General features: G+C 40.5%; 1 protein-coding gene across 3 annotated transcripts in view; it reads right to left on the bottom strand.

Annotated features, from left to right (window-relative positions):
- Nucleotides 1-22339, bottom strand: part of Ano4 (anoctamin 4) — a 395425-nt gene that overhangs the window by 29424 nt on the left and 343662 nt on the right. For all 3 annotated transcript variants that reach the window (XM_037196832.1, XM_028880306.2, XM_028880308.2), the window contains 5 exons: nucleotides 14323-14405; nucleotides 11796-11936; nucleotides 9506-9670; nucleotides 2719-2755; nucleotides 286-397 (listed from right to left, as the gene is read on the bottom strand). In XM_037196832.1, coding sequence (XP_037052727.1) covers nucleotides 286-397; nucleotides 2719-2755; nucleotides 9506-9670; nucleotides 11796-11936; nucleotides 14323-14405 — 538 coding nt within the window. The remainder of the gene's footprint in view (nucleotides 1-285; nucleotides 398-2718; nucleotides 2756-9505; nucleotides 9671-11795; nucleotides 11937-14322; nucleotides 14406-22339) is intronic.

Genomic DNA, 22339 nt, shown 5'->3' with positions numbered 1-22339 from the left:
CAGTTCCCGCTCTCTTTTCTTCTCCTCCCTCCCTCCCACATCTCCCCATTCCACCCCCTCTCCACTCCTCAGAGAGAGTAAGGCCTCCCTCGGGGAGTCAACGAAGTCTGGCATACTAAGTTGAGACAGGACCACCCCACCCCCGACCCCCATGTCGAGGCTGACTTGATCTTCTCTTTCTACCCTTTTTTTGTATTGATCACCCTACAGGGAGGGCCCTGGCCATCAGGCTCCGAGCAATCCACTCCCACCAGGGCTGGGAGCTCACAGAGAGGCGCTTCTTACCTTCCGAGGAAGAATGCGATGTAAAACGTGGAGCTGTTCAGATTGACAAACTGAAAAAGAAACATTTTCAGGGTAAAGCTGTTCTCCCACTCGGACTCTGTGCGAGGCTGTTCTGTGGACAAAAGGGAGCAGGGTTTGAGAGGCTGAACGTGACCTCCCCCTCCCTCCTTCCTCCGGCTCTCCCCTCCCCCACACAGAGTCAGAGGGTCTTCAGAAGGCACTGGAGCTTCCAGTTTGCTGACAGTTGACCTGATGGGCAGCAGACCATGCAGGAGATAGACCTCCAGCTCACGGACCAGCTCAAAGAACAGTGTGGTCTCAGGTGGCTACAGGCACTTCTGAAGGAAGTGAGCACCCAGGTGGTCCTGCCAATTGAGTAGGGCATGCATTGCGTCAGAACCCCATCAAGCGCCTAGTGATTCTTTATCTCAGCTCCTATATATCTCCTGTCACGTGAGGGAGGGAACTGCAAATCCCAGGACACCAGGCATGTTTGTCTCCTAGGCCTTTCCCCTCATCTGCTATTTCTATCATCCTCACAGATAAAAACCAAAGGACGGCCTCATCTTTAGAGCTTTCCCCATATACCACCATCCACGGTACACATCTGTGACCTCAGTCGGGGGCCAACTTGAAGCTCATCATATTTTGACTTCCATAACGCAAAGACCCTTTGGACACTATGGTGTGAACCAAACTATGGAGCTGATTGCCCCTGAGGTCAAGGCTCCAACTTGACACCTCCTGTCTGACCCACTTATCTTTCCCGAGGAACTGACCCCCAAGCTCAAGCAGGGTCAAAGAAAATGTACTTAAGGCAATAACATTTTCTCTGTTCCCACATCCCCCCAAGCTTCTAACTGCACCTTTAACATTTCACCCCATCAATTCCTTTTCCATGACTTAAACTCAGAACGCTTCCTGGGAGTACAGCTGAGAAGGGGAGAGGGGAGAAAGCTCCTCAGACCTACAATGATGGAAATGTCAGCATTAGAACAAGGCTGTGCTTCTGTGGAAGGAGGAAACACCGAACACTTCCCAATGGGTTGAATTTCATGTCTGCAAACTGGATTCCTAGTTATATGTGAAGGTTTTATCGGCTGTCAGCTGGCTGGATTCTCATTTATCTCCAATCATGACATGGTGGCCATCTTTGATCCAGTTGCTCCGGGACACAGCCTGACAATGGCCAATTCCCTCTACCATGGTTAATCTTTTTCCTTTTTGGTAAAGGCACAGTGGTGATGGATGACGCCAGTGATGTTAAAGAAGATAGATACAGTAAAGTGGCCATCTCTGCACAGCACATCTCAAATCAATAAATGGATTCAGTGGTATATGGCTATTCTAAAAAAAAAGTACTTTGGAATGTCTCCCCTTTGGACAAGCTATATATGGGAGTATATTAAAGCAAGCTACCTGTGGGAGCATGTGATTTTCTCATTGGCTGTAGAACAGCCAATATCTCATTATAAAACTGAAGCAATTTCTATACCTTAAAAAATATAGTAATGTATACTTTATAGCTGGCTATCAGATTGTTCTGGTATGTTCTGAGGCCAGAGAAATGTTCTTAGAGACCATTTGTTTACATGAATGTATTTCCACAAATGTTGATCATCATTGCCCTGACTGCATTCCTGATCTAAAAGGTCACTACTCTTTAAAATTACTAACTTTGAAAACTTGACACTTTTACAGTTTTTATTTTTTTTAATTTTATCCTAGCATGTCTCAAACTTTTGAGCTAAAATCATTGGTCTGCTCCAGCCTCCTGAACTGCCGGGGACAATGAGTACACCACTGTGCTTTGCAGAATCCACCTATAATTCTAAAATTCTATAATTCTAAAATATAGGTAATAGCTAGTGAACACGTTTGAAATGATCCTGGATACTTCCTACATGCGCACTTTTGTGGTGCTATTTTCTGTGTGTACATAAGGGAAAAATAACAACTTTGAACTTCATTTGCTTATAGCACATAAGGGATACGGCGGGTTTGAAAAGTACAGAATGAAAAGATCTTATTACTAGACATATTTAAGTTGTTTTGCTGAAGGGAAAGAATAAAGTGTTGCATACAATCTTCAGTAAAGGGGTTATTTCTTTTTTTTAAAAAATATAGTATTTTTATTAACTCTGAGAATTTAATATATGCATTTAATATATTTTGATCATATTCATCTCCACGTTCTCCCCCTAACTCCTCCCAGATCTACCCTCCATCTTGTCCCAACTTCATGTTCTCTTTTGTTAAAAATAACCCACCAAGTCCAATTTGCATTGCCCATAAACTCATGAGTGTGGCGCCACCAACTGGATAGTGGTTGGCTTACCAGGAGCCAGAGCGGGGCTGTTCATTTCAGCATCTGAGAAAGGAAGCTTTACTCTAGACCCCGACTGCACTACACAGTAGGAGGCTTGTACTCACCTAGATTGGTCAGAAGGAGCGCGACTTTTTCATAGAGCTGTAAAATAAATTCCACACCTTTAACAAATGAACTCTACCTGTTCTAAAGCCTATAACTGTAAAGAAGACAGGCAATCAAGTCATGAGTGAAACTTTTTTTACTTTGTGTTTCAAACAGTGGAAACATTGTGAGCAACTGCACACTTTCGGGGATAATCGGAAATGTGTAAGGTCTTCTTTCTGATTTTAAACATCTTGCTTCCTGTTTTGGGGTTGGTAATTCTGTAGCAATGAGACTAGCTGCCACTAATTACCAGTTTCCTAAGTGAGGCTGGATAGTCATCACATGCCTGGGTGTCAAAAACTGAAGGCAAATATCCTGCATTGGCTTCTCAGGTAAGGGCCTGTCATCTTATTGTGGAATGCTGTAGATTCTACATTACAGCACTCATAAATGCCAGAGCATGTGGTCCCGCCTCTCCATCAGTGCACAGGATGCATCCTTGACTCACCCAGCTATCTGGTTGACAGATGGTCCTCAGAGGGAATGGAGGGTGTATGTGTGTTTGAGTGTGTGTGTGTGTGTGTGTGTGTGTGTGTGTGTGTGTGTACATGTGTGTGCACATACAAAAGCACAAGGTTGTTCAATAAAATATGGCTAGCAGATATTTTCCAGAGAGGAACTAAATTGAGAGAATAAAAACTTCTTTCTCTGAAAAGATGATAAATGAAAAGTACATTAATGTGCTGAACAATATGAAAACTAAGATCACAGATTGAAGTATTTAACACACATTGCTTACAATTCCCCAGGCTGAATGCCAGCATTCCCTTTGGGAAGGTATGAGGTTTGACTATATTGCTTCACGTCTCCTTGAGATCACGGCTCCCTTATATATAGGTGGAATGGGTTCAAACTAATTGAAATTAAAATCTTTCCTAATTTCTGAATTCTCTTCCCCAAGATTCTTGCTTACTGTGGAGCCAGGCCAAACACTTCGATTGTATGACTCCAAACATTCATCAATGGCCATTTGCTCTATTAAGGCATGTGATTTTTCTATACAAAGATATAATTACTAAAGCCTTAAAATTAACTTTAGCATACAGAAACCCCAGACTCATGGAGTCCAATGTTAAAAGAGATTGGTATAATTACAGCTAGAAATTACGTGATGTAGATTAGTCATATTTCCTTTGACCATAAAAACAAAATCTCTGTAAACAAGAGATTAGAATAGATGCTTTAGTAAAACTCACTTTAGCATTACAAAATACGCTATCATTAAAACTGCTTAATTACATAATTGTCAAAGAATATTAAATGTGCCTGGCAAAACACTTTCCTGAAAAGTATAATTTTGGCTCTCAGTTTATTATTTATCTTTTCCACATAACACACCCTTATTTACTTGTGACACGTATCTCAAAGATCTCTGGTCCAGTCACCTGGGTACGAACACTGGAAAAACTGGCATTTAAAAAATAACATAGATGTGATTTGTACTACCTTTGGGGAAAATACAGTATAGAGAAGGATCCATGGCATCAATGAATACATGGGGAAGGGGGGAGGAGAGAGGGAGGGAGGGAATGAGGGAGAGAGAGAAGAGAAAAGCAGGAGACCTTGGCTATGTATCAGGAAAAGGTTATCGGTGGAGAGGGGATCATTGTAAGTAAGGGACCCTTAGGTGAGTGTTTATATAAAACAGCTCATTTCTTACCAGTCCATTAAGATATTGAAAAGATGGACGGTTTATTCTGATAAGGTCAGCAGAAAAAATTTGTTTCCAAACTTAATGAAACACATTATTCCCCCTCTTTAATTCAACCTTTATCATTGTATAATGGAATTCTTTATCTTTTTAGTACTTGTAATCTAGAGCCCATCTTATTTAATATGGTCATGACTAGTCCTGCTTCCTTTCGGATCCCATTTGGGCGACTATCATCTCTTCACTTCTGCCTTACGGGTAAAGCGAATTTCTTTAAGAAACACACAGTTTGGTGTCATTATATTAGCTATTCTGTCGCTCTGTCTTCTAACTGGAGATCTTAATCCATTAACATGTAAGGTAATTACCCCAGGTTAGATCTTGCTTTAGCCATTTTATAACTTGTTTTACAATGTTATTAGATACTGTAAATTATGGTTGTTAATGTCTGTAACTGATACAACACTTTAAGGTAATTTTCAAAATAAGACAGCTATAAATACTTCTAATCATATCAGCCTGATCAATGCTTGTGAATTTGTTCTAATGTAAATAATAGTTTCTGATTTACTATATTTTTTTTGTATCAACATTATGTTTTCTACTTTTTACAGCATGGTGAAATACCTGATTCACATCCATATGGATGAATAAAAAGGATTATTATAATCTTTGCTTTTTCTCTCTTGTTGGTCTACTTAGTGTGAAAGCACAGTTCTGAGATGCCATGTGGTCACTAGGGAAGCAGAACCCAGTTGAAACAGTGTGAGAAGAAGAAAAATGCCGGTCCCCTTCACTCTGTTTTGAAACTATTTTTTAAGACGCTGAATAAAATGCAAATCAATAAACGTGACTTAATCAGTCATCCAGAGGCACTGGAGTGTTAGAGTGCAAATAACTTGGTAAATACAAATTCTATTTTTAAGCACATACACAAAAGTAAATGTATATCACAAGATCTTGAAAATAAGCACCACGTATAAATTTGCTTCTTTAATTAAGATTAGACAAACTCAGTAAAAAGTCAGAAACAGGATATGTTATACAAAAAACTGCACAAATTTTCAAATAAATATTAAAAAAATCTTTTCCTCGAGGTTTTTATTGTCAGTTAATAAAAAGGGTTAATAATTAACATCTAAATCTTGATTTTTTTTTTTAATTTTGAAAAGCCATACTGGTCAAAAAATTTAAGTAGTCCAAACCAATTTAGATAGCCGTTAAAAATAACTATATTACTGGATAATAAAAATATCTTAAATTGAGTATTTTCAGAAGTCAATAGAGAATTTAGTTTTTCAATGCTTTTGGCTATGCTAGGTTGTGTTCCAGTCATTAACTGGCCGTCCATTAGGCTGCGATTGTTTCCGAAGGACTTAAATTATTATGTTTTTATATTCTGATGAAAACTCTTCCAAACTACATTACACACTTGGCTACTCTCATAATGGAACTCACGAAGCTTCGGGGCAAATGACAAGCGTGTAAATGTGATGCTGGGAAGGGAGAGAGACCTGGGGGGTGGGTGGGTAGGACAATCGGCCACTGAACAAGGGTCCTGGCTGTGGCTGCTTCCCGAGTTCTTATGTGCTGGTTCTCTTTTCTCTCTCTCCCTTGCTGTGGCCTGTCACCGCTGTCCTCACTGGTGTCTTTTACTTAGGAATATTACGCTATTTTAGCTTGAGGTTGTCCAGAAAATCCAAATACCAAAAGTGTCCCCATCTCACCTAAACTGAAAAATATATCTGGAAGTGATGCCTCTGACTGACACACTTTAAGTGTGTGGGTTTTGGTAGGATGAAACTTTGTTAGAAAACGTATCGGTAGATTCATGGCTTAGATCTCACCACACAGTAGGTGTTTTGTAATGCCAGCAACTGGATATTTTGCCCACTCCATACACCTTCTTTCCCATTTCGGTTTACTTCATCTTTTCTTGATCATCTTTTGAAGTAGAGATGACTACATCCTGTTTTCTAGCTGCATGAAGTATTTCTCTGATGATGGCCCCAGACAAACACATGCATCTAGATTCAATGCACACAGTCTTTTATTTCTTAAGGAGGTATATAAGTTAGATTATTATTATTTATTATAATTAGTGCTGGGAATGGACTCCAGGGCCTTATATAAGTTCAATATCCACTCCATTACTGTGTTACATCCCTAGATTGAAATTATTGTTGTTTTTTCGAGACAGGGCACTGTGTAGCTGACCTCAAACTCATTATGTAGTTGAGCCTGGTCTTAAACTCCTGATCCTGCCCCTGGTTCCCAAGTGCTGGGATTACAGATGTGTGACATCACACCCAGTGTGTGAACTTCCAGGGACTGGGTCCAGGGCTTTGTACATGCTAGGCAAGCACTCTGCCTACTGAGCTACATCTCCAACTAAATTAAATTTTTGATAAACACTGAAATGAAAAGACATTGGTTAAGACTACAGCAAGCATTCAATCATTGTACCCCGTGAAGACCCAGAAACTTTCAAAGCTCTACTGTTTGGTTAAGTTACTATGAATCACCCTCCTTCACAACATATTTCTCACAATCAACATGAAGACTAACTGAGCCAGAGGGTATGGGCCATCAAGGGACGCCAACCATCTATTTTCAGTCTCCACAGGATGAAGCACCCATGAAATCATCACACCAAACAATTAGCAATGTTTTTACCCAACCATTTCTGATTTTGAAACATCATTTCCTAAAATAGGAAGTCCTTATGATTTAAAAATTACTAGCAATGAGCAATCTGCATTTCATTAGCTCAGTGATTACTGGTTCACTTAGTAACCCTAGCTAAGGTTGTTTATTATTGGGTGGGTCCAATTCTCTTGGGAATTACATGGGATTATTGGTTATGGAACTCAGATGTTTTTCAGAGCTCTTCCTTTACTAGGTGTTTTTTTTTTTTTCACTTTTTAAAACATGCTTTTAATTGAAACAGAATTATACCACTTCCTCCCTTCCTTCCCCTCCATCCAGGCAATCCCCGATATGCTATCTTGAACTCCTCCCAAGCACCCCATTCTCAAGTTGATGCATTTATGTGTGTGCACAAACACATACAGATCCCACCTGCTGAGCCTGTTTTTGTTCATGACAACCTACAGTGTACACCTGTGGGAGAGCAGGATAATGCTACTTGGCCTTCTAAAAGTCCCAGTCATTTGTAAAGATGTTGGCATTTCAGCACGATGAGTCATAATAAAGATGCAATTCAAATGAGCATGGGCGGAACAATTATGAGTTGGACATCTAATTCATGCCTGACACAGTGTTCAGCACATATTTTATCTCAACTATTTCCTGCTATAAACCTCTAAGGTCAATATTTTGATGTACATTTGACCTCAAAGCCTAACCTTGCCAGCTGTTATTTTTGTTGTTGTTGTACAAATGGCAAAAATTTACCGAATGCCTGCGATGTGCCATGTGCTTCTCCAGATCCTAGGGCATAAGAACAGTAAAAATAAAACAGAGAGAGAAAGGGCTCTCTCCTCTTTGGGACCTACACCCAGAGGAGAAGACATTAAATGAGATCAGGAGTATAATAGAGGGTGATCAATGGTACAGAGGAAAATAAAGCAGGCATGGATAGGGAGTCAACAGATGGCAGGGACAAGTTGCAACCTGAAGCACATTGATGGGAAACCTTTATTAAAAAAGTAATATTTGAACGAAGAGCAGAGGAAGGTGAGAGGGTACACTACGCAGACCCTGGGGAAGGGAGGGACAGAATGTTCCAGGAAGAGGTAACAGCAAGAAGACACAAACACATGAATTTTTACGTTGAGTGAGAAGAAAAGCCATGGACCTGTAAACCTTTGGAGGAGTCACATGCCTGACCTACATGCAACGTGGTCCATGTGGTTTCTGCATTGAGTCAAGATTGATGTGAGCCAGTGTAGAGGCTAGGAGTCCAGATAGAAAGCCACTGAGACAACCCAGCGAAGAGATGCTGGAGACTTGGCTCAGGGATGTGTCAAAAGTGGTCTAATTCTGTCTTTGAACCTTGACCCTCCTCCTGGCCTTGTTCTTGCTGAAATTACAGATGTGTGACACCACATTTTGATGGAGAGAGAAATGGATGCGTGAAGGATATGCTAGCTTTATTTTAGACTAAACAGCTGTAAGAGAGAGGCTCTGGAAGGAGCTGATAATTATGGGAAGATAGGGAATTGTATTTGAAGAACAAATGAGAAAGCAGGGCCCTACAGGTTGGTTCAGCACATAAAGGCACTTACATCCAAGCCTAATCACCTGACACATCCCTGGTGCCCACATGAGAGAAAGAAATAACCAACTCCTCAACGTGGCCCACTGATTTCCACATGCATAACACTCTGCATGTGTATGTATGTGCATTCACGAATGTGAGTGCATGTACACACATAAACAAATCTAATAAAACATTTTAAAATGAAAGTGTTGGAGACTGCCTTGGTTGGCCATTTCACATGCAGGTCTGATGCTCAGAGGAGAGCTCTGGCCTGAAATATGTGATTGCAAAAAGTCTGCCACCAGCTCGAGCAGCGTGTATCATTCTGACGTTTTACTGACGTGGGTATCTCAAAGAATGCATTGGATACCAGCTGCTCTATCATGTTCTGAATGAAGAAGGGTGGAGGCCAATACTGCTGAGCTACATTACAGTCTCTGAGCTGGATTTTCTAAACACACTCTTGGATTCACTGAAGGGAAAGTCAATGCTGCCTGACAGAATTAACAAGGGAACTGAGGTTCCGGGAGGTCTGTGCCTTGTGCAGATAGCCCTGGAGCCTGGATTTGAATTGAGTTTTTAATTAATTAATTAGTTTTTGAGGCAGTGTTTCTCTGTGTAGCCCTGGCTGTCCTAGAACTCCCTCTGTAGACCAGGCTGGCCTCGAACTCACAGAGATCTGCCTGCCTCTGCTGCCTGCCTCCTGAGTGCTGGGATAAAAGCCGAGCCACCCCGCCTCCCCAAGCGTTTGTAGCGAGTTCTTAAATATAGACCTGCTGCCTTGAGGCCAGTCTCTTCAGAAACAGAAGGAAACATTACAGCAGCGCCCCGCCCCCACACTTGGCTTGTTACCTTGTTGCCCACTTACCACGTTCAGTAGCATTATGATACAAAAGTTGATGCAGACTGCAGTCCCTGTGGTTGCAACCTGAGAGTTATTCCTGATTAATGCCCACTTAAAGGCAGCGAAAGTGCTGACAGTCACCACCCGGTAAATGACGATCCCGAACACGGCAGCGATCACCACGCAGATCTGGAAGGAAGATGGAGAAAACCCAGTGAGACCTGAATGTCAGGTGTTAGGAAGCAGATTTGTGTTCTGATGAAAAACAAAAACCAAGTGACGGTGATTTTGCTTCCAGACTGTCCCCGTGAATAGGGACACTTTTCATCCTGGTGAACACTTTCTCTGGATTTTCTGACAGAGTAGGAACACCACACTGTTTGAAAGCTAAAGACCTGCCCAAGGTAGGGGGTAACAGTTTTTAAATAAGAACAATTGAGCGATCAGACCAATGCATACTTATTATAGAAATGTATTATGCTTCTGATTACAATAGCTTGTTTCCTGTTCCCATTATTGTAGGATGTAGGTAAAATTCTTATTGTGTTCTGCAAGGCTCCTCGACCCACAGGACACCATTCTCTCTACTCTCTGGGAACCCTGGGCATTTTCTTCTTTGTGAAAAAATATTATTTTTTTATTTCTTTATTTGATGAGTGTGTGCATGTGTGTGTGGAGGGGGAGGCATGCATGTCATGGTGCATGTGTGAAAGTTCGAGAACAACTTATGGGGTCAGTTCTCTCCTTCCACTATGTGGGTTCCAGGGATCAAACTCAGGTAGTCGAGCTTGATGGCTTTGCATACCTTCATCTGCTGGGCCATCATGGCAACCCACACACATTTTCTCATTGCTTCAAAGGAGTTACACATTTTCAATATTCAAGACTATTTCCTTTGTCTATAACACCCATGCACTCATCTCCTGCCCAGAGCGCATACACCTATACACAGCCTAGGAAACACCCACATCCACCCCTTTATCTTAGCTTGAGAACCACTGGGAACTGAATCTTTGCCCTGGCACAAGAGCATTGTTGTTGTTGCTAGATTATGGCACATGCGCTAAATGGGTGTATCCTCTTCCAGGATACTACTGATGATTTCTAACAATTGGTTGGATTATTGTCACTTTCTCCCACTAGAAAGTAAGGCCCAGAGGCAGTGACAAGTATCTGTATACTCCTGGTATGTGCTGTTGAATAAACTAATGATGTGACAGACACACAGTATCTTACAATTGGATGCAAACCTAGACTGAAGCATCTTTTGTTGAAGATTCATGATACTTGGGAATAGCTTATGGTCTATCTTCTATCTTTTTATAAGCTAAACAGAATCTGAGACCCCAAACAGTTTTGGAACTTTCATTCAGTGATTCCTAATAAAGACCATGGCCCACTTCATTATCTAAAGCTGGGTTTTTAATCCAGTCCCTGCAGGAATAGCCACTGATTTATAGATTCCTTTCCTTACAGTATTTCTGTATAAACTTTATTTTCTGCTCACTTCTGGTGCGAAATACACAAAAAAATGGAGTCTAAACCTTGGCTAGGACTGACCAGGATGATAGGAAGGAACATAATAATGGTTAAACAAATATCTGAATCCTAGTGCTGATGATTGGGAGGCAGACGAGGTCCACACTGAAGGTCATACATGGCAGGGCTATGAGGGCAGACAGGCCACTGCCTTGAGAATCAGAGGACAAGGCTGAGTTCTAGCTACGCTACTAGCCACAAGTGTGACTTCTCTACAGCCTCAGCTTCCTCTGCTTTTGGGTCTGTGTCTGTAGAAACGGAAAACATAATCTATGTATCTAGACCTTCTATGAGAAATACACCAATAAATTCAAATGTGTGTGTGGAAGCAAAGCATGGCATTATTGCTTAGACGTGGTACCCAAAGAAGGGTATGGGTTTGAACCCTTCTTTGCAATCTGCCTCTCCTTTCAATTCTGTATTTCTTCGCTGGCTAAAGGAGTAGACTGTCTCGGTTCGTGGAGGTTTCGGCCTATATACTGTCCTTTCAATAGAGCACAGTGGGGCACGGCAAGAGGGAGGAACAGGAAATCGGAATGGGACACTTCCTTATGAGCAGACCCTGGGCAATCCCTTAACCTGCCTCATCTGTCACATGGTCATAGCCATGTCACCCGCGATCCATCCACGATAGCAAATGCAGCAGTGAGGATTAAACCGCAAACTGTGTGAAAGCCCTCTATGAGATCGTGCAAGCACCCGGCATGATTACTGTTGCTCTATCAGAGGTTTGTATCTTATTAAACTAGAGAGATTCCTTTAAAAAGTTTCAAACCATGAAGAATATTCCTGATGCAGAAACGATAAGTCTGCTGCATTTGTCAGTAAATGCTTGATAAGGTTCTGGCTTGCCCGAAATGGGATTCATCCGCTCTTTCTTGGAATACTTCGCTTCAAACTGGGGGCGTATTTCTTCCTGAAAGACAAGCAGACATACCCATATGTGCTGAAGAGTACTCACAATAGGATACATCCTTTTACCCCACCATAAAATGGAATCTGTGGCTGCCACACCAATCAGCCAGTCAATGAAGTAGGCTTGCAAACACAGCCTTAAACATTTGGAAATTGATCCCTTGAAGAACATCTGTTAATATGGTGATTAAGGTTCATTATCTTCAAAACCAATGGAACTCATTTTTCTTGATAAACTCTCCCTGAAGAGGGAACGATATTTAAAACTGACTGCCTGTCCCATGCCTAGTGTTTTGGAAATTGTCACTTTTATTGCTGGGTAATGACATGGACAGTAGAATAAAGTCTTCTAAGTAGGCAAATGTTCACAATCTATTTTGTGATTTATACTGACAGTATCATTCTTAGCTTTATTTTTAAAGCCAAAAATAGTTTTATTTTTGTGTGCCTAGGTTTAGGTCACTAAAATCCATTGTGAATCTACATTTAATAAGCTCTTATGGGAGGCAATTCACCCTTAACCATAGATACTAAATGTAATCTTAATTGCCCAAACACCTTCCAAATGGGGCTATATCAAGGCTCCTTCAATCCCAAGTCAAGCAGAGATTTTTGTTTCATTGAACTGAGCCCTATCCCAGTGTGACCAGCTTCCAACTAAAAAGCAATTATGGGATTAGGAAAAGACAATCAACAGGAGATCATACTAGAGCACTCCTGGTTAATTAAGTGCACGCTCTACTTGAGTGAATTGGGGAAAAGAAGGAAAATGAGCAAACCAGATGGGCTGGAGACTAAGTCCATGCTGACAGAGCGATCAGATGAAAACAGAGGCAAGGGAGACAGAAGAGAATTATGGAGAATGGAGAACCGGCCTAGTCTGAGAATAGCCATGCTCTGTAGGAAGACATGTTTACAGATGTGCTCGGCCTTCTTTCATTTTATTTCAGGCAGTGAAGTTTGAGGATACAGAGAGAGAGATTCTTCTGTTTCCTCCGGAAACTCTCAGTTTCTTAGTATACAGATGTAAGAGCTGCTGTCCACAGTCTCCTCGTTGACCCAAGCATTGCTTCCAAACCCAGAAAACCATTTTCTGAAGAATGTTTATGAAGCATAGGAGTGACTGCCTTTCAGAATTCTTATTAAAGAATTACTGAAAAGCCCCAGTGCCATGTATCAAAATTCCTTGTTGCATATCTTATGTAGACGCGACAAAACAAAAAGGAACTAAGCAAAAACAAAACAAAACAAAACAAAAGACAAAACAAAACCCCAGCACAGTCACGGAATATGAAGAAAACCTGTCAAAATTATCTCCCTTGTCAATCCAGTCACAGAGCTAACATTTTCATAATCTGTGTTTCTCAAAGCCTTCTGTTAATATAAAGAAACACACACATATTCCTCTAGGAAAGAAAACACCCATAGTAGCTATAATAATATTATAGTTTTATTACATGACTCACAGGCATATCAAGGCTTTGATGATTGGGGACTAAGGGGAGCTCTGAGAACATAAGGGTTAGGAAAATGAGTGAGGCCCAGAGAAAGTAGGGTCCAATGGAAGGGTGTGGTAATCGAGTCTAGCACGAACAGATTGGTCAAGAAAAGAGAACCAGAATTGGGCACAGATTGGGAAAGAACACAATATACTGAGCTAGATGAGGAAACGGGGAGCAAAGTGGTTGGAAGGAGGGCATGGAAAGAGCCCAAAGGGCCGAGCTTGCCCTCGTTGGCAGCTTGGTCTACAGTTGACCCCACATTTGTCCACACCACCAAGACGGCTACCTGGAGCAGCTTCTTCTCAGCCTTTAGCCCTTGATGTAATTCTGAACTTGTGCATATCTAGGGGCTGGTGTGGGTCCTGGGCTCACAGAAATGTTTCCTTGAGTAGTTCTCTAAGGAGGTGTGTTTCACATGCCAAGTGATCGTAAACAAACAACTGCCTTCTACTAAAGTAAGAAAATGGATGATGTGTAAGGACTGTCCCCCTGAATCTCATGTTTCTATGTCTATTAGAGAAATGTCTCTTGACCAGTGGAATTTTAATTCACTAATGTATCAGAATGGGTACATCAAGCTCATGGGTTTGATGGCAGTATTGCCAAATGATGCCAGCCTTCCTCATCTCCTGCCTCGTGGTCAAGTTCCATTATGTAACCCAGGCTGGCCTTGACTTGAGATCCTCCTGCCTCAACCTCCCAGATGCTAGGATCATAGGTATGTCACCCAGACTTTCTTTATATAACTTGAAACTTCTTTCAAAGACAGGTATTAAAACTGCTTTCTGGATAACCTGACTTCCATCATTCAGTGGAGGGCAGCAGCTCAAGGAGTGCATTTTGGGGGGGGGTGCTATAAGATATTCTGAGGTAAGTGGTACAGACCTCCTCCTCCTCCCAGTCTATCAGATCCCAGTCGTAAGCAATCACTGCTCGGCGTCTTTTCCAAAATTCCAGGAAAACGGTGGCTGGAACAAACAGAACAAAGATCGTTTCAAATAAAAAGCAATAGTTTCAGTGAATGAGGAAGGCACTGCAGACAATGTGGTTGTTTGGATCCTTTTTTGTTTTTTAAACCAGAATTTCTAACTGGACACCATTTAATCAGGAGAATTTTTTTTTTTTTTTTTTTTTTTTGGTTTTTCGAGACAGGGTTTCTCTGTGTAGCTTTGCGCCTTTCCTGGAACTCACTTGGTAGTCCAGGCTGGCCTCGAACTCACAGAGATCTGCCTGCCTCTGCCTCCCGAGTGCTGGGATTAAAGGCGTCCACCACCGAATCAGGAGAAATTTTGATAAATACTAAACTTGAGTCGAATGCAATGAAGTTAGAGATTTTGCCTGGAATTAAAGTAAGATGGCTTGCAAGCTGGGGTAGATTTAACACAGACGAAGATCTTGGAATTAAAAGTACAGGAAATTTTCCTGACAATATCTTGGCTAATGATACGACGTTTATTTTTTTTAAATATAAAAGGCATCCAGGAATAGAAAAACAACCCCAAAACTCAGCATACAGTTGATGGGCAGTGATTTCTTATTCCCAAATTCTCTTCAGAGGAAAGTATATAAAATACCTTAACCACATTTAGATATATGTAAACACATTTGTACCTAATGTAAATATCCTAGCCAGGCATGGTAGTGCATGCTATTGATCCCAGCACACAGGAGGCAGAGGCAGGCAGATCTCTGTGAGTTCCAGGCCATCCGGGTCTACATAGTGAGTTCCAGGACAGTCAGGACTATATAGAGAAACCCTGTCTCACAAAAATAAAATAAAATAAAAATCCTTTTGTTATAAGGATATTAAAGTGTGATTGAAGAACATGTAGTCACAACTCTTGGATTTTTTTTTTCCATCAACATCACCAAAACAATAATATCGAAGTTTGAAATTAACTATGCTTCTCTTTTGTCTGGTAAATTTTATGACTTCTACTTACACTGCTTGACTGAATGGGCTTTACAGGAAAGATCACCAACTATTCTCTGAGATGCATTCCTGGTGCACAGCAAAAGAATTGTTGCTAGGAACATGTTTACTCAACAGTACTTCATACAGTAGGGTGGTCCAAGAGACCAGAGTGGGCACTTATGTAAGCAAGAAATTACTTCTATTTATGCTACAGAAAGATGTTAGATCTGTGTATTAGAATGGTCCAGTCATATCTTAATGAATATAGACGCTTTACTATGCAGAGAAGAGGTTAAATTTCATGTGGCTGTTGGGAAACTACTTTGAAGACACGAAGACATAACCACCTGTATTTTATTTCCCTTATAGATCTTAGAATAGTCTCAAGCTATTTACCTACAACTTCATTAATTTTACTTATAAAAGAGGGATTTTCATTTTCTCTTCCTTTCTACCCTCATTCCTGCTTTGTACTATTACCTAATCTTCCCACAGTGAGGTTCACCTGAGGCATTAACCTCAATCCCAAACAGCAATCCTTTTGTGACATTAAGTTGACATGTTAGGAAAATACAAGACGTCTCCCCTCTTAGCACAGGTAGGAATGGGGGTAGGACTTATGTAAATTAGTGCTCAAATACAGCAACCTCTTCTGTCTGTGTGGTATACATTCCAACACCTCTACAGATGCCTGAAATTGTATATGGTACCAAAGTGTGTGTATTCTACACCTTTTACTATTTGGTCTTATTGCAGATATTAGCAACCCAACACTCACTTTTTCTTTCTCATTGAGTAGAGAATTCCCATATTTTTACTCAGGAAGCATTTTATAACATCTCTCTGGCATATACACAGGAACAACACTGGTATTCTTCAGGTCCGTTATTAAGACCATTCATAAGAAAAACAACTTCAACACAAGCCTTGTCATACTGTGACACTCAATCTGATAACTGAGGTGGCCTCTCGGAATAACTAGAAGATGAGTATCCATACAACGTGGATACTCTGGATGGAGTTGACACACCCCCATGGAGAGATGGAGGTGGGTTGTGTAAAATTTCATCATCTAGTTCAGAACAGTGTACAATTTAAAACGTAACTTATTTCTGGAATTTTCTATCTAATATTATTGAATCATGGTTGACCAGAGGTAATTAAAATAGAAAGAAAACAAACAAAACCAAACAAATTACAGCCAAGGCACTATTAGGCCAGAACACTTTTTAGCTTAGAATCATATACAGATGAGAAGACTGATATTGTGATGGGACACTTAATGGTGAAGATACACACTATACTTAATTATTTTCTGAAGTAGAACAGTCATTGTCAATTTCAAATAAATTTGCAGCAGGTTGTTACAATTTCTACTACAGCCATTTATTACATTAATTTATTGAAACTAGACATGGCTATAATCCACATGATCCTAAATAACAGGCTTCATTTGGGATTGAAGATTTAGAAGGCAATAGATAATGCTTCCTCAGGCTCTCTGTTTTGTTTTGTTTAGTTTTTCCTGGATGGAGAGAGAAGATGAAGGCATATGACAGAAGAAACCTAGCCATTCATCTGAATGAAAATAAGGACTGCCTGCTTAGATTCCATGGAAGGCCAGGGGTTTGTGGATTAAAGCTGATTTGGCTTCTTTCTGGAAAATACAGCCAATGGTTAAATTCTGTAAACAAGAAGAAAGAAGCCGCTGAGTGACTACCCCATCTCACATAGGCATTTAGAGATGCTCGGCAGAAACACTCTTCCCTTTGATTATCTCTTAATTCCCATGCTGTGTTCCCTAACCATCACACAGCTAGGAAACGACAGAGCCGGAATTTTGTTCTGATTTGTCATCTGTCTTTTTACTACTAGGTTACACTTTAATCTAAACTTCTATTGAAGTGACAAGATTCTAAGAGAAAGAGAAAGTTTATTTTTCCAATTTTTTGAGGGGGGTGGGTATTGTGCTGAAACAGCTATAAATATGAATGGGCTATTCCAGGGTAATACATTTAGTGGGGGAACCTGGCATTTACTTGTATCCTTCATACAAATCTGTAATCTTCCAGAGGGCCCAGAAAAACCCACACTTATTTCAAAAGCTGCAGGGGATATAATGCTCCTTTTTTTTTTTTTTCTGGTCTACTGGTAATATAATTGGTTTTGAAATTTGACTCTTTATATTTAAAATGCCTGTTCTGGAATGGCAAGAGAAGAATTATACTGCTTGTTAGGAAATAACTCTAAAGGCATTTCCCTTATATTTGAAAAATTAAGAGACTTACAGATCTTTTGGTGTAACTCCCTGCTAACTTGTCAAAAGCTTGAGTTCCACTTATATGAATAAAAACAAGAATAAAGGCTAGGTAAAATTGGCAGTATGCATGAAAGGAATGGGTAACTTTTGTTTCTGAATGGGGGACCTCTCCCAAAGCATCTGATGATGATTGGCTGCTCCCAAGCCAATCCGATGACTCAAAGCTGGAGACCCAGCTAGGTTGGTGGAGGCCTTGTTTTATAAACATATGGTTCTGGTGTTGCTCTCCAGGACATAATAATAATAATAATAATAATAATAATAATAATAATAATAATAATATAAGAATAATAAAATGATAATAATCCAATAGTTGATAGTAATTATTATTGGTTATAATTTATTATTGATTTAATAAATGTATTATTATTATAAATAAACAAGGTTCTCACTTTTGAGGAAATGTAGAATGAATTACTTCACACACACAACCACTTTCCCCACCAATACTAATTTCTTTTTAAAAATGAAACTAGTAACGCTAACAGATTTAATTTTTTTTATCAGTCCTTTATAACTTTCTGAGAATGTTTGTTTGGATAAGACGTGGAGAACTAGACCAGTATGCTTCTCCCAAGACATAAGAAACAGAGCAGGGAGGGCAATTCCTAACAGCCTCACTTGTAAAATCCACATATACAAAAGGCACTGAGCTAAGAATTATGAACTCAAAGCTAAGAAGGCCACAGAGCACAAGACTGAAGAAGGGGAAAAATCATTTAGTAGGGAGTTGGGGATTGGAACAAACTGAGGTCGGTGCACCAGGTAAAACGGCAGACATTTCTCAGTTCTCATTGGCTGGGTTGCAGAAAAAGCCTCACAATTTTCAAGAGAAAAAAAAAATAAAAATCTTCACATAAACCTTATCAGCATCAAACTAACAGCATTAAATATTGTTATTAAAGAACCCAAGCAACCTATTTTTGTAACATGTTTACTAATTTACGAGACCCAACAGAGGCTAGTGTAATCATGCAAATGAGAAGCTGAAAAGTTTATGAGATACTGTGATATGTCAAAATGAGTTAATTCCAGAGTCTAGGAAGCCAGGAATGAAGACATATTTTAATAAGATCAAAGCTAACTGTCGGTGCCAGCACCTTTGAGATGAGCACATGAATTTATATGCAGGACAAGGGATTCACAACTCAGGGAGTAAAAGCCTGAGAAGCCAATTTGTTAAAGTCTGATCTCCCATAAAACACTCTAAAAACATCCTGATGGAAACCCAGTGTCTAGGGGTGTTCTATGTAATAGGATCAAACACTGCTGGCTAATCAAGCTGAAAGAAATGGTTCTCAAGAACCAGGCACCTCCCTCCATTCACTTAACAACCATTGACTCCATTAATTCAAAAGTCCCAAATAATTGGTTAGATGTAATGATTTCCACGCTTAAATGAGACATGATAATACATTTGGTTTCACAAGCATCCTGACAAAGGGATTTTTTTTTTTTTTCGAGGGTTTCTCTGTGTAGTTTTGGTGCCTGTCTGGGATCTTGCTCTGTAGACCAGGCTGGCCTCGAACTCACAGAGATCTGCCTGGATCTGCTCCTTGAGTGCTGGTGTTAAAGGCATGCACCACCGCTGCCCGATTGACACAGGGATTCTTTTTTTTTTTAAAATATAATTTATTTATTTTTATTTTATTTGCAATTGGTGTTTTGCTGCATGTATGACTATGTGAGGATGTGAGATTTTTGAGTTACAGACAGTTGTGAGCTGTCATGTGGGTGCAGGGACTTGAACCCAGGTCCTCTGGAAGAACAGTCAGTGCTCTTAACCACTGAGCCATCTCTCCAGCCCCCAGGGATTCTTGAGAGTCATTTTAAAATATTCTCTGTCCCAAATATATTTTCACATTCTGTATTATACACCGATGTTGGAAAAGTATGGAAGAGAATACCGTTTCTCCAAGACACATTAACTTTGGGAATGCTGACATTTCTGAGCTGGTAGCTGAGGGAATCCCACAGGCATTGGAGGTTTTTTTTCCAAGGGACTACAGTTTCATGGGGCCTATTAAGGGTGTGCTTCCTTTTTGTAAAAAGGTACCAAACTTCAGTGGTCTGAGGACTTTCACTTTCATGCTTGAGGGCTTAACTACTAAAATATAATAAAATAACTATTACCCACATGGCTAAAAGACAGCGAAGAGCTGTGATAACTGGGAGATAACTGTAGCTCACTCAGGGTTGCTACATCAGCTCATTGCTTGGAGTCACCAGGACCAAAATAATGGTCTTAATGTGTCAGGGAGAAGGACATCAAAATGAGGCAGGGTACTAGCTAGAAGGCCACCTTGGGAAGACTTGAGAGAAAGTAGTGTCTTCTGGACATGATAGGACCACTGTACTCATGAACATATGACAGCTATGGTTGCCTATACAAGACCTGCACAAGAGCAAGCTGGTTCTAGCATGGAGGGGGAGGTGTCTTAACAGTCCTACCCCTAACTGGGGAGCTATTGATGATTGATGGTAAAGAGAGTCAGTTTTCTTTAAGGGTGTGGCCTCTGCTAGGCTAACTATGACATCACACCCATGAGTGTGTGTGTGTGTGTGTGTGTGTGTGTGTGTGTGTGTGTGTGTGTGTGTGTGTATGCAGTACAAACTGGTCTTAACGGACACAGAGGTATCAAAAGAAGAAATAAAAATGGCTAAGAAACATCTCCCAAGTCCTCATCATTCTTAACAAGTTGCAAAGTGCAAGTGAAAACAACTTTGAGACTTCATCCTATCCTATTCAGAATGGCTAAGATCAACGGAATCATGAACAATGAAGGCTGGCAAGGGTGTGTGTGTGTGTGTATGTGTGTGTGTGTGTGTGTGTGTGTGTGTAAAACCCTTATTCACTTTTGGTGGAAATGCAAATTGGTACAGCAACTCTGTCAATCAGCGTGGAGAATTCTTAAAAAGCTAAAAATAAATCTACCGCATGATAACCCAGCTATACCACTTGTAGGCATATGTCCAAGGGACTCAACACCTACCACATAGATATTCACTCAGCTATGTCCACAGCTTGCTCTATTCACAATAGCTAGGAAATGAAAATAACCTAAATGCCACTGAACTTATGAGTGGGTAATGAAAATGTGGTACATATACCTAATGGAATATTCTCCAGCTGTAGAGAAGAACTAAATAATTAAAAATTTCAGTAAAGGGATGGAATTAGAACATACCATACATGTGTGAGGTAACCCAGACTTATAAAGACAAGCACTGGTTTGTCTCTTATTTGTGGTCCCTAGCTTCAAATCTTCCAGGGTAAATGCAGATCTCCCCTCTAATCCAAGAAGCCCCTTGCTGCAGCAGTAGGAGATGTTGCAGATGGCCGACAAATGCAGTGAACAGCTGGCCGTGGGTACCCATTCTCCACTGATGAAACTGCAAATGCAATCCCCACACTTAAGGCTCAGGGAACATCATGAAAGAAGGGGCAGAAGGATTGTAAGTCCAAGGACCAGGGAGCCTGCCATGAGACCGTGTCTCATAACAGGGAAGCTACAGACAGGAAACCTCAACAATATGTCCACCTAAACAAGACCTGAGCAATGATAACACCAATAGACACACTAATGTGGAAGTTAGTATGTTAGTATGGAAGTGGAAATCTCATGGGGCCCCATCCCTTGACCAAGAGCTACAGGCAATTAGCAACTTGCTGAAAGAGAAAGAAACAGCCTCCCCCGGGGGTGGGCTCCTTAATTGGTTATCCAGTATCAAGTGGTCAGCCCTGAAAAAGAAATTATATGCAACACTGAACATTCAGCAGGTTGTACTTATATGTATGTATATATGTAATAATTAAATTATAATATATATTATATATATATAAACAGTAAAGAGAAGGAGGTCATGAATTTGAGTAGGGGAGTAAAGAAATATGTGGAAGGAATTGGTATATAGAGATCATATATATATCATTACCCCTCATCCTTCCAACTGGGAAAAGCTCAGACCAACTGAACTACCCACAGAGGACACTCTTCAACCTTTTCAGCCACCTTCTGTACAGTGTGCTCTAGGTTCCCAGATTTTGTGAGCTGTCACCCATGCTGGGGTGGGCTCTGGTGATGCAGCTTTGAGTCATTTCTGCTCCTTTAAGTAATGCCTCAGCCACGTTTATGTAAGTAACCCTAGTAAAACTCACGGATCCACCAAACTGGACTTTGGTGGTATCTGTCATCAGTTCCCTACCTCAGGTGAGTAGATGTTAGTTCACACCACTCCAGGGATTGTACCAGCCAACAGCACCCAGTGTCCAGTGACAAGGAGTGTACAGTCTGCTGCTAACCAAGATCTTAATTGATGTGCCCTCTGGAGGAGACTTGGAAATGGCTCTAGAATAGCACAGACAGTGTCTGGCTAAAACACCAGACTCCATTTCTTATTAGCTACCTCGTAATTTTGAGTAAGCCGAGGAGCTTCTCTGGGCTTCTAAGTCCTTCCAGTTATAAGATGGAAACAGTGATCCATTCTGATGGTTTCTGAGAAAGCGATGAACTGTCATATGTATACACACCCACACATAGTGGATATTTTTTTAATCATATGCCTTTTCTCTTTTGACTATACAATACTATTTTAACTAATTAACTTTTAGTGTGATGTTTTTTATTAATTATGTGACAATATTGTTTTTTTGTTGGACATGTGGA

The sequence above is a fragment of the Peromyscus leucopus genome, chromosome 18, assembly GCF_004664715.2.
Source record: "Peromyscus leucopus breed LL Stock chromosome 18, UCI_PerLeu_2.1, whole genome shotgun sequence".
In the NCBI taxonomy this organism is placed as follows: domain Eukaryota; kingdom Metazoa; phylum Chordata; class Mammalia; order Rodentia; family Cricetidae; genus Peromyscus; species Peromyscus leucopus.
Note: the sequence above shows the minus strand (reverse complement) of the source record. Positions and strands in the feature narration are given on the sequence as shown.